Consider the following 13,755-nt stretch of genomic DNA (forward strand, 5'->3'; position numbering starts at 1 on the left):
GCCTTTATTTACAATAAATTTGTAGGTCATCCCATGCTGTGACCCAGGCTTTCTAGGGAGGGGTTATATTGTTGGAACCTTTATACACGGTCAAGAGGGAGGAGCCAAGGGCACAGTCACAGAATGGGGGGGGGGGGGTGGTGGAGCCAGATAAATGAGTGTACAGCAGTTCACCACATTCAACCCTTTTTAAAAATTTTATCCGGTGAGGTAACATAGGGCACAAAGTCTTACAAAGGTTTTAGAGGTTAAGTCTGCCCAGTGGAGAGTCAGTTTCTCTGTGGTAACTGGGGCCATTTGATTCATCCTAGCCTTCCAGAGCTGTGTTGACCTCCTGGGGGCGTGGCAACCTCAACTGGAGTGACTGGGGTGGGGTTGTGGAGCGATGGCATGTACTGGGTATCCATGGAAGGAGATCGCTGATTGGTGGGGGTATGCTCCTCAGGTGCCCCCGCACGTGCGAGGTCCCAGTTGGAGACCATCCAGCCATCCAGGTAGGCCATGTACACATATTGAGGATTTGCATGGAGGAGTTGGTCCCTTTCGACCAGTGGGTTGGTTTTATGGCCCCTTACGTGCTTCCATAGCAGGACTGCCCCTGGGGATATCAATCAGGATGGAAGGGTGGCTGCCCGACATGGACTTCCTGGGGAAGGACAAAATTTGTTCGAGAGGGGTAGCATTGGTGGCAGTACAAAGCAGTGACCTGATTGCGTGGAGCACCTTGGGAAGAACTTCCTGCCAGTGAGAGACAGACTGCCCCCCTGGACAAGGGGAAGGAGGATGGCCTTCCACATAGTGGCATTCTCCTTCTCTACCTGGCCATTCCATTGGGGGTTATAACTAGTGGTCCTGATGGTGGCGATACTTCTGGCCAACAGGTATTGTTGTAGCTCGTCGCTCATGAATGAGGACCCCCGGTTGCTGTGGACATATGATGGGTACCCAACAGGGTGAAGAAGTTGTGCAGTGCCCTGATGACTGTGGTGGTGGCAATGTCTGGGCAAGGGAATGGCAAAGGGGAAATGTGAATACTCATCAATGACCATGAGGAAATACATGTTGTGGTTGGTAGAGGGGAGGGGGCCCTTGAAATCCATACTCAGGTTGGAAGAAGTGTGGTTTGTACTCTGCGCAGACTTGGCAGTCCCTGGTCATGTCTCCAATGGAGTATGGCAGACTATAAGATTTGATAAAGTGGAAAAATCTCATGACACTGGGGTGGCGGAGGTAATTGTGAATGGTCTTGAGGCGGTCTATCTAGACATTGGGACATGTCCCTAGGGATAGGGCATCTGGGGGCTCATTGAGCTTCCCCAACCGATGCAGAATATTGTAGTTATAGGTGGAGAGTTCAATCCTCCATCTCAAAATTTTATCATTCTTTATCTTACCCAACTGTTTATTGTTAAAAATTAATGTCATGGCCCAATGGTTCGTGAGCAGGGTAAAATGTCTGCCAGCCAGTTAATCCCTCCAGTGCCGCAATGTCTCAACTATTGTCTGAGCCTCCTTCTCGATTGAGGAGTGTTGGATTTCAGGGTCCTGGAGGGTATGGAAGAAGGAGGCTATGGGCCTACCTGCCAGGGTGAAGTCGGACGCATTGCTCTCGACCTAAAATGGTGCAGATTCATCCATCACATATGTTGTGGCTTTAGGGATATCCTCTTATATCCAACTGAAGGCTGCACGGGCCTCTCTTTTCAGGGGAAGGATGTGGACTTGATGAGGGAGCGGGATTTATCTGCATAATATGGCATCCACTGTAACCCCAGGTTCCATTTCAGGGCCTTGAGACTGTGGGGAAGGAGGAACTCTAGCAGTGAATGCATGCAGTTGGAGTCAGGGCCAATAACTCCATTCTCCACAACACAAGCAAGGATCACCAGGCGGGTAGTGCGGAAAACACATTTATCCCTGTTGGAGGTGAGCTTTAGGCATTTTGCTGTTGTGAGGAATTTCTGGACGTTGGCGTCATGATCTTGCAGGTCATGGCCACAGATCGTGATATTATCCAGGTAGGGGAAGGTGGCACACAGGTCATTTTGGTCCACCTCCCACTGAAAAAAAACAGAGATGCCATTGGTAACACCGAAGGGGACCATGAGGAAATGATAGAGCCAGTCATCTACCTCAAAAGCTGGAAAGTTGGTGGTAGGCAGATTTCAGGTCAATCATGGAAAAGATACGATATTAGCCAATTTGATTGGGCAATGTGATGGAGGGGATATGTATCTAGCTGTGTATAGTGGTTAATAGTCTGGCTATAATCAATCACTATTCTGTGTTTACCCTCACCCTTGACCAGCACCACTTGGGCTCTCCACGGGCTGGATAATCCCCTCATTCAGGAATCACCTGACCTCTACTTTAATAAACCCCGTCACCTTCACTGTTTTGCCTGCTTTTTGTAGCGACTGGCTAACAGTGGTGGTGGGGGGAGTGAGGTTGGCAGACAGTGGTGGAGGATCGACTTGGAGAGTGGAGAGACCACATGTCGGTTGGGCCAGTGGGAGAGGGTGGCGGTGTGCTGATGAATTGCCGGTTGCGACTATGAAGGGGGTGGGGACTGTTGTATTGCATTGTGACACTCGAGGTGGTACTGAAAGTCCAACCCCAGCAGCACTGGTGCGCAAAGTTGTGGCATGATAAGGAATTTAAAGTTCTTGTAAGTCATGCCCTCCACTGTCTGCGTCACAATGGTGTAGCTGCAGATCTCGGTTGAGTGGGACTTTGAGGCCAGGGTGACTTTATGGCTTACTGGCTTTTCTTTAAGGGAGTAATGCTGCATCGTATCGGGATGGATAAAACTCTCAGTGCTCCCGCTATCAAAAAGGCATCGTGTCACCTGATCATTGATTGAAATGTCCATCATTGATCAAGAGAGATGATGTGGACTGTTTTGGTCCAGCACCACAGAGGCTCATGTTGGTTTGTAGTCTGCCATGTGTTGACTCGTAGTCTGGGAGCATTATGGCAGCACCCAAGCGGTGGCGTGATTATCCCCGGAAGTTGGCGACGTCCAAGATGATGGCCTCATGTCGCAGAGTGGTCATCCCCGGAAGCCAACTTGTGGCCAAGATGATGGCTCCTATGCTGTGCACGTGGCGGTGCTGGGACTAGAAGGTGGCTGTGATTGACATACCTTCGTGTAGTGCCTCCTCTCTCTGCACTTCATAGCGCCTTTCGCTAGGCAGTGTTTTTGGGGATGCTTTGATTAGCCCACAAAAGTAGCACTTCGGGTGCTCCTGGGAGGCCGTGGCTGTAGTGGGCTTGCTCATCGAACACGGTAGCAGACTGCTGGCCTGTAAACCTGCATCCCAAGATGGCGACCACTGTGTAGCCCCCCGCTCCGTTCACCGAGTAAGCTTCCATGTTACAGATGGCAATCTCCAGTGATTTTATGTGTTCGATTGCCCCTTTTAAGTCCAACTTACTCTACTGGACTAGTCTCTGGCACACGTAGTCCAACCTGACACCTAGCAGTGACACAGGCGTCCCAGATCATGTCCTCCATGTTTTGGGCAACTGACACTGACTGGAAGTTGTCCTTCTGATCTATAATCTTTCCTTGCATCATGCCAATGATCTTTAATTTTTGCAGGAGAGACACCCTGAAAAATACTGATAAAATACTCCGAATTCTCAAACCCACTGCAAATAAATAATTAATAAAAGTTACAGGATATTTCCAGAAGTTTTTCTGCAAATATTGTCATTGCCTCTCTCTCTCTCTCACACACACACACACACACAGAAACTTGTCCGAATTTATAGAATACAATGTCAGTTACCTTGCAGAAAATAAGGCTATCATTGTAACCATTCAGCAAAAGAAATACATTGTTCATGTAACAAGTTGAAAAATGTCCAGAGAAAATAAATAATTATTTTCAAAGGCACAGTGCCACAAGAAACATATCAACAGTGATTATTAGAGGACTCTGATGCTTTGTATAATGTTCAAGTATAATGTACATGTATGAAACAAAGAAGTCTGCAGATACTGTGATTGTGGTAAATAGCTAGAGAAACTCGGCAGGTCCTGCAGCATCCATCGGAGGCAAAGATATGCGTTGGGTATAGTAGAAGAAAGAAGTAGAAGAAAGTTGGGATAACTACATAGAACGGTTTAACCACTAATGTGTAGCCCATATATTGTGGAAGGCCCAGTAAACCGCAAATGTTTCCCTCTTCCTCAGTATAATTGGTAGCAAATCATTTGATCTCCTTAAGACCTTGCTGGCTCTGGAGGATCTAGGGACAAAGACATTCAACAAATTATGTACAGCTCTAAGGAACCATTTAAGCGCCAAACCACCAATTATGGCAGAAAGGCAACGATTCTATGAAAGGAGACAGGGACCAGGAGAGACAGTAAGTGAATACCTGGCGTCGTTGCACAAAATGGTGGAGCACTGTCATTTGGAGCAGTTTCTAAATCAAGCACTGCGAGACAGATTAGTGAGGGGACTGTAAAATCGGCAAGCAAGGCAAAAATTATTAGCAATGGATGAAGACATTATGTTACAGATTGCATACAAGGCTGCCTGCAGCTCTGAAATGGCAGATTAAAAACATGGAAATGGGTCCACCAGACCTACTGGTCGGGAGGTCTTCCCGCCAACAATGCTTCCATTGTGGGGGAGTCATGACACACGGAGGACTTGGGACATGGGATTCTAAAACTCCCGGGAAAATAGAAGAAAAATATTATTTAGCTAAAGTAAACAGAGATTAAAATACAAAGGAAGAAGAGAAGAATAGTCCATTTACTTTTTAAAATGCCTTTGAAGAAAGGAATTGTTGTTGCTGGAGCTGATGAAGGTGTTGTTCCTGGATATGAAAAGAGGCAGAGAAATCCCAGATCTGGAGTGATAACTAAGAAAGTTGAGTTGCTGGGAGTAGCAGCAAGCATAACCAGCCTTTCGGCTGGCGAAGATGGCGTCAAGCCAAAGAAAACAGATTCTTTAAGTGGAGTCAAAGTGTCGAGTTCGAGTGAGATGATTGATTTCAGTGGTGAATTAGCAAGTGTTGTAGAACTAGAACAGACAAGATTTGGAGAGGTTGCTTCAGTCTATGAAGATGTTAACATAATTAAATAAAAAAACTAAGGCAAAACAAAAGGATAAAAAGAACTCTGAAGGTGAATTGCAACAGATGGTATGGGAAATGTGGGATTATATCAAAATGCTGTGGAAAGAAATAGATTATTTAAGATCTGAGTTTAAAGATATAAATGAAAAATATGAGCAGTTATCAACAAATATAATGGGAGTACAAGAAAAACAGAATGTGGAAAATCAGAATATTACGAAGGTTTATGAAAAGGGTGAATGTATAAAGGAGAAGCTGAACAATTTGGAATCTGAAGTTTAGGAAGAAATTGTTGAGAGGAAGATAAATTCTGAAAAAATTGATAAGATGGAAAATTTTAGTAGGAGAAACAACATTAAGATTGTTGGCTTGGAGGAAGGAGAATAAAAACATGACATGATTCAGTTTCTCCAAGGATGGATATCTAAGGTTCTGGGGGATAAATTAAATTTAAGGTCCAATTGAAATTGAAAAAGCACATAGAGCCCTCAGACCATGACCGCAATAAAATGAGAAACCTCGCTCAATAGTAATTAAATGTTCAAAATATCGAGACAAGGGAACGATTCTCACCTTAGTAGCAAAAAAAGTAAGAATAAAGAAAAGTCCTCTTGAATATCATAGTTCGAAAGTTTTCATTTAACCGGATATTACTGCACAGCTGTTGGCTAAGAGGAGACAGTTTAATAAAGTCAAGAGAAGTCTTTGGGGAAAGGGATACAAGTTTACATTACATTATCCAGCGACAATGAAGATTGTATTACTGGATGGCAAAAATAATTTTTTATGGATTACAAACAGGCATTAGATTTTGTGAAAACTTTACCTTCTAATAAGCCGAGTAAATGTGAAGGAATTATTTGCAATGAGACAATAGACTAGTAAATTAGAGTCTCTGTTTTGATGTAATACCTGGGAGGTAAAGGGTGCTGGAGTCCATCGACTGCTGTTCATAGGCTCATTTGTGGCAATGAGCCACATCCCGCATGATAGATGGGGGTGATGCTTTTTTCCTTAGCCCCAATGGTGGGGGGAGTGGAGGAAGTTCCACTCTATATATATACATATACAAAAAAATAAAATTATTTATTTATTTGTTTATTTATGAATGATGTTTTATTTTACTTTAGAGAATTGACTCAATACTGAATTTAAATTGGATGTTGGAGAGATGCGAGATTTTTAATGGATATATGATTGATTAGGATTATTGTTAGATATATTGGAATTTAACATTTAGAATTTATTTAAAAATATGAGGTTCAATTGAAATTGAAAAGCACATAGAACTCTCAGACCATGGCAGTAATCAAATCAGATTTGGTGGAAACTTTTCCTTTTAATAGGCTGAGTAAATGAGAAGGAACTATTTGGAATGGGGCAATGGACTAGCCTTTGTTCTTATGTAATATATGGGAGGTGAAAGGTGCCGGAGTCCGTCTGCTGCTGTTTAAGGGGTTGTTTGTGGCAATGATATGAGATTCTTAATAGATATATGATTAATTAGGAGTAATATTAGATATATTGAAATTTAACATTTAGAATTGATTTAAAACATAAGATTTAAGTATTTGGATATGTTATAAATATGTTGGTTTATGTAATCTCTTAAAAATCCACTCCATTTTTTTCTTTTGTGCTTTCTTTCTTCCTTTCTTTGGGGAGAGAGAGGATAAAAACAAAATTATGTATCATTTTGAATCATTTTTATTGTAATGTATTGTCCAAGATGAAGAAATATATGTTTATGTTTGATGCAAAAGAAAAATTTTTAAAAATAAAGAAAAAATGCTTCTGTTGTGGGAAATACAACCACCTACATTAAAACGTTTTCTTCAAAGATTCTAAATGTAACCATTGCAAAACAGAAGGACATATCAAAGCTAAATGCCCGCTTCTAAAGCACAGGTGGCCTGCAAATAAGCAGGCAATTAAAGTCAAAACAATTGCAGAGAGAAAAGGTTGGGGGGGGGGCAACCACTGAGGAATGATGATGAAAACAGCCCAACGGCTGATGTTCAAGCTCCTGAAATTTCAACTCCTGAGATATTACACATCCGAGGAATAAACGGAGGAAACACAGCAATCTTTATACAGCTAAAAATAAACGGACACTCCCTGAAGATGGAGTTAGACACAGGGGCAGAGATGTCCCTAATGCCATTAAAAGGAAACGCTTGCTACCACACCTCCCAGTAAAAACAACTTAAATAACTTTAAGATCTGTTACAGGAGACAGAATCAAAATTTTTGGAAAAAGTACGGTCCAAGTACAATACAAATAACAGCAACCAACAACATTCTCTCTCTACATCATAGATACCCAGGGACCAGCACTTTTTGGAAGAAACTGGCTGCAACGCATTCCCCTAGACTGGCTGGAAATCGGTTCAATACTAAATGTAAACCTCCCAGCCAGAACTCGACCAAATCCTCAACAACCATGCAGTGGTTTTCCAACATGAATTGGGGAAAATCAAAGGTGTTAAAGCCAAACTCCAATTAAAAGATAATGCAGAACCAAAAATTCTTCAGAGCCAGAACAGTCCCATTTGTTATAAAATGGAAAACTGAGGCCGAATTAAACAGACTAAAGTATGAAGGCATATTAGAATCAATACAATACAGTGATTGTGAAGTGCCTATTGTACGCATACAAAAAGCAAATGGTGAGATTCGCATTTGCAGCAATTACAAAGTCACCATCGATCCATCACACAAAATACCCAAACACCCCACGCCCAAGGTAGAAGAATTGTTCCAAGCAATAAACGGAGGGCAAAAATTCACAAAACTAGATTTGTCACAAGCATTTCAACAAATAGAATTGGACAAAAATAAAATCAAGGGAATATGTGACAATCAATCCCCATCTGGGTATTAATTCCTTACGGAATTTCAGCAACACCTGGAATTTTTCAAGCAACGATGGACAAATTACTACACGGACTCTCAGTTGGGCGTCACCTAGATGATATTATTATCACGGGCTGAAACGACAGTGAACACTTACAAAACCTTGAAAAGATTTTAACCAGACTACAACAGGATAATATACAATTATAAAAGGACAAATGTGTCTTCATGTTCCCCTCAGTAACATACCTTAGGTTTACAATCAACAATGAGGGGGTGCAAATGAATCCAGTAGGAAGAGAAGCCATCTACAAGGTCCCATACCCAACCAACAAATTGGAATTACAGTCCTTCCTAGGACTTGTAAATCACTACCAAAAACATATCACTAATATGTCTCACTATGCAGCCCACTGAAACAATTACTCAAGAAAGGTCAAACATGGTATTGGAACACAGAAACTAAAACCACAGTTGGTCAACTAACGTCAACAAATAAGATGCTGATCCACTACGACCATAGAAAAGAAGTTACACTAGCCGTGGATGTTTCACCAGTGGGACTAGGAGCGGTACTATCCCAAATCACAGAAAAAGGTGAGCAACCAGTAGCATAGGCTTCATGAACATTAACTACAAGCAAACGCAATTACGCCCAATTAGAAAAAGGATTGGCAATCATTTTTGGTGCAAAAAATTCCACCAATATCTTTATGGAAGAAAATTTACCCTGATCACAGACAACAAGCCTCTTAGTTTAATCCTGGGGCCACAGAAAGATATACCAGTATTAGCTGTGGCCAGAATTCAAAGATGGGCCATGCTACTAGTGGCATATAACTATGATATAAAATATAAACCAGGAACACACAACACCCATGCAGATGCCTTATCACACAGATGCCGCTACCCAAGACAGAACAACGAGAAGAAATTATTAAATGGACGGCAGAGGCAGCAACTATCAACCAAGAACAACTTCAACAACTGCCCATTGCAGCCCAGATGATTGGAAAGGAAACCCGAAAAGAGGCAACATTAAGCAAGATCCTACACTTCACCCGTAATGGGTGGCCTGAATCTGAAGTCATTCCAGAAGATCTAAAACCTTACCATATACACTATCATGAACTATCAGTCAAAGAAGGATGATTACTATGGGGTACCTATACAATTATTCTAGCCAAATGGCAAACTATCATGTTATCAGAACTGCACCACAACCATCTGGGAATGGTACAAATGAAGGCATTGGCCTGGATGCATGTCTGGTGGCCCTCCATAGACAGAAATATTGAAACAACAGTAAGAGAATGCACAGTATGTCAGTCAATGCAGCCAAAGCTAACCCATGGAAATGGCCATCCAAACCCTGGCATCGGATTCACGTAGACTTCACTGGATCATTGATAAGTGAGACTTTCCTAATAGCTGTGGTCTCACAAATTAGTTACGGACAGTAGACCGTAATCTTAGAAAAATTGAGCTCCTGCTCATATTCTGTTTTAGTGGGGGACAGATTGTGGAAGCAACACATTGACCAATTACAAGCAATGACTGACTCTAAGGTCCATGAATTACTTCATGAACTGGAAGAGATCGAATCAGACCTGCCATGGTCTGCCCAGACCTTCCCACCCCTCAAGCCGAGTGAGGTGTTGCGGGGGGGGGGGGCAGAGACAGTCGCGGAGCTGAGGAGTCCAGTAACTGAAACACGTAGCCAGGAGGGCAGCGAAGATGGGCAGTCACCACTGAAGGTCAGTGAAAGCAGGCCGACTCAACCACTGACCCAACTATCTACCGGTCCCGATTAAAGACCAGCACAGCAAACCATGCCGAGGCGGTCCAAAAGAGAAAGAAGACCACCTGTTTATTTTAAAGACTATGTGCCTTGATTATTATTAAATACTTTCCCTTTTATATTTATAATTACTCATGAAATGAGTTCTTATTCTCACGTAGTCCTGGGCCTGATGCAAACTTTTTAGTTCGAAGGAGCCCAGTCAGCATTTACTGCACGGTGGGGAGGGGAAATAGTGTTTAGTATAAGCCTGTACTCTGCTGGACATCATGATGCTCACGTCAAGATATCACCCTTCCATATATATATATAACCCTGCGTGTTACTAGCCATGTTAGTCTAATAGAAGTAAAGAATGAGAAAGCATCACGTCTCCAAGTCTTAATTGTGTGAGTGCATACACAATATGCAACCTTCATTTTAAAATTTTTAAGTTTTTAATTAAATTTTATTTTTTTTAAATTTTGCCCCCCCCGCCCGCAACTTTCATTTTGGTCACAAAATTACTAGAGAAAAATTGTACTTGTTTAATGCCTTGTACATGTTCCAACTTGGCCAATGAAAGGGAAACGCTATCTGGGAGATTCCTCATTGGTCCAGTGGACAATCAAAACTAGTCTTGGAGATCACCCAGAGCCCTAATTACAGTTATACAGGACTAGGCCTTCATTTAAAGTGATATCTGCTCCAGTTAGGAACAGATTCAGCTCTTTTCTGAATGAATTCAACCAATTGAAATTTGAGTTTGCAGACCACACCAGAGGTCCAATATTCTACAGGATGGGAAAACACTTCTTGATATCAAAGTTCGATCTGATCATAACTTATATACTTGCGCCTGGTCCACCCTAACATTTAGTGACAGAGTGAATGTTTTAGTCACCATTGACCCTATGATTAATGTAGATCATATTTCTTTTTCTATTAAACTATACAAAACAAATTTTTATACATTACTATGAAACAGCCAGCAAAATTTACATATTTTTATGCAAATATAAATCTTGCTAGTGCTAATAAAATAAACATTCCTTTATTTATCACTTTACAGAAAAACATTGCAATCATTTTACAAGCATTAATTTGGCTAGAAAATATCCTGGAGTGTTGTGTGGTTAGGAAAGACATTAAGTTCCTCTGCATTTACAGAAAATGAAAGAAAGAAATTACAGGGTGGTGAGTCTGGGCATTTAATCAAATGATGAGTGACATCTCGGAGTGGACAGAGCTTAAGGTATTGATCAGCAATGATCATGTAATGGCAGAACATGATGGCTAGGTCAATGACCTGCTCTCGTTTCTGTCAACTTCCATAAGCTTTATTCTCCAGAACTCATAGCTGCTTGAGATCTTAGCTGACTTACCTTTTTAGTTGACAGAGATGGAGTCCAATTGCAATGATTCCTCTTCAGCTCTTAGATATCAGCTGACAGCCCAAACCAAAGACTAAACTTGGGGTCTCTCTGTCTTCTGCTGTTTAATGCTGAGCAAATTTGGATCTGATTTTAAGATGTTTAAAAATAAAAATGCACAGTTACACTTACCACCAAGCAATTGAGATAGATGGCCCATTTCTCCATTAGATCCCTGATAATTTTAGTAAAGCGATATAGATCCTGAGGCAACACAATCTGTGAGGGGTGGGATTGGGTAAGGATGGTGACAATTACAATTACATTACTTAACAGTAAAAGAATGTGCACAAGTTAAATCCATTTTCACTCCACTGATTTGGAATTCTTAGCAAAAGACATGATTTTCTTTCTCAAATTGGATGCAAATTTCTTTTCCAAAATGTTAACTTCTTTTTCCTCTTCCTCAATGCTCATATATTCAGTCTCTAGTAATCATTTTCAGTTGTAGCTTTTAGCAATTGCAAAACCATTTAATGGTTTACAGAGGATTTTATCACTGTGCGTTTATGTGACATCCAGCAATTTGTTAGGCAGGAATCACTCCTGTCATTCTGATTTCTCATTCTCATGATTTTCCAACTGCTGAATGCTTCCTCATTTTGGAGGAACTACACTGTGAGAATCCTGCCATTCTTCTAGCATTTAGCAGGTAGCCAATCTTCATAATAGTGTCAGAAAAGGTTTTTTTTCTGAGAGCTGAACCTCATTTGCAATCAGTTCTCATCTGCAATCAGTCAATATCACTGGGAGGAGGCAGCTCCAGCTATAATTTTCTTCAGATTTTTCATTCCAGAGATCCCAAGGTCAATTTTAACCATTCAACTATTAACTTAAGGGAAGTCAGATGCCTCTTAAGTTCCATGTCTGCTCTTGTTAACCATAAAAAGAAAGAATTAAAACAATTTCTCAATGGATAAAATGCCTGAAGAACACGGACAAGCAGGATACTTTTCATAATGCAGTAAAATGTGATAGTATGAGTTTGTTTAGAACATTCAAATCGTCAACAATTCAGATGTGAAAATAACAAGTTAATGCCAAATTATGCAACAGAGAAAAAAGTACTGGCTAGATTGAAAATAACTTTTGTTTTATTTAAAAATGTGTGTTGAAATCACAGTCACAACTGGCATGGTGTAAGGAAGTTCCATTATAGAAACATAATGATTGGACTTTCTGTGATCCATTCTTCACGTCACACCGGATTGAGAAGAGAGCAAAGCACTGCTAATCCCGCAGGAGTTTCATTTACCTCAATTACTGGCAAGTCAGAAATGAGAGACTATTTACAAGGAAAACATAACTTGGAAACAAAATGAATGGTGCCACAGCATCCTTTTCAAAATGGGCAGATGTTGTAAGCTGGAGAAATACTTGATTTGGATGCAAAGGCTATCAGACAGCAGTATTTCATTGCCACTATTTCATTAATAAATAAAGGATATGTCTCACTCATGATTTTGCCCATCAATCATGCAAGATATTGAAAAATTGAAGGGAAGATCTTGTGGTTAAAACATCAAACTGTAGAAAAAGTTGGATCTAAAATGGATTAAGTTGTAGTTTGATGATGTTCGTAAGTAATTCACAATTTCAAAATGGAGGAAAAACGAAAGCAGCCTGAGGAATGTTAATTGTTGGATGATTTGTTTGGAGTGAGACTGAGAGGAGCTAATGGTTATATTAATGGTAATAAAATTAAAAACATGAGGAAAATTGATTTATCTAATTAAAAAGATCTTACAGACTGGAGAGTGAGGTTGGATTGTCTACTAAATTTTGTTCCCTTAAATTTTACTTAAGAGAATGTGGAAAAGGTTTCATAAACTCTTCTAGAAAGTATCTCTCAAGTATCTGTGCAGTACTTTGCATTTTGCTGCTTAACATTTAATGAAGAGCATTTTTTAAAATAATCAATATTCTTGATAATCAAATTGTTGAAATCTGGACACTGTTATGCCAGAACATCTGGGAGAGCACAATAGCAATAGTGATGAGGTGATTCCAATAATTGATTATTATAGACTGGAGGTCAAAAAGGGACAAGGGAACAGGTAAAATGAAAGAACATAGGTGTTTAAAAGGCTTAATCAATGCAGGAGTGCAATGTATAACAAGTGCATGAGTCGAATTTACATAGGCATTAAAGGAAAACACTGCTGTATTGAGGCAGAAGCAAACTAAGTAAACAAATCTAGTTCTGTGGATTTGCATTCTGGGATTATTTGCTATAGCTGAACAAAGAGGCAAGATACCAGGCCCTCATAGTGAATGTAAAGCAGATTTGTGATAGTACAGACCTATCACCAATGTATATAGTTACAGTATCTAGAGTATGTAATGACTGTGGTTACAGCGATTGGCTGAGAGCTTAGCCACGCCTACTGTCTGGGCCTTAAAGGGTTGTGTCCCTAGCCAGGTCAGATCATTCCGGACTGGTCGGCCACCTGAGAAGAGCTCCCGTCTTTTGCTAATAAAAGCCTTGGTTTGGATCAACAAGTCTGGTTCTTTCGACGAGCTCTACAAGATTAAAGTGCTCAAATTGTAGAATTGCCTTAGAATATAATTCTATCCATTACCAGAAGG

At 40.8% G+C, this 13,755-nt stretch overlaps 1 protein-coding gene across 3 annotated transcripts in view; it reads right to left on the reverse strand.

Moving 5' to 3' along the window:
* Positions 1-13,755, reverse strand: part of ccdc180 (coiled-coil domain containing 180) — a 136,624-nt gene that overhangs the window by 37,771 nt on the left and 85,098 nt on the right. For all 3 annotated transcript variants that reach the window (XM_069885833.1, XM_069885842.1, XM_069885852.1), the window contains exon 28: positions 11,299-11,385. In XM_069885833.1, coding sequence (XP_069741934.1) covers positions 11,299-11,385 — 87 coding nt within the window. The remainder of the gene's footprint in view (positions 1-11,298; positions 11,386-13,755) is intronic.

The sequence above is a fragment of the Narcine bancroftii genome, chromosome 1 (assembly GCF_036971445.1).
Source record: "Narcine bancroftii isolate sNarBan1 chromosome 1, sNarBan1.hap1, whole genome shotgun sequence".
Classification (NCBI taxonomy): domain Eukaryota; kingdom Metazoa; phylum Chordata; class Chondrichthyes; order Torpediniformes; family Narcinidae; genus Narcine; species Narcine bancroftii.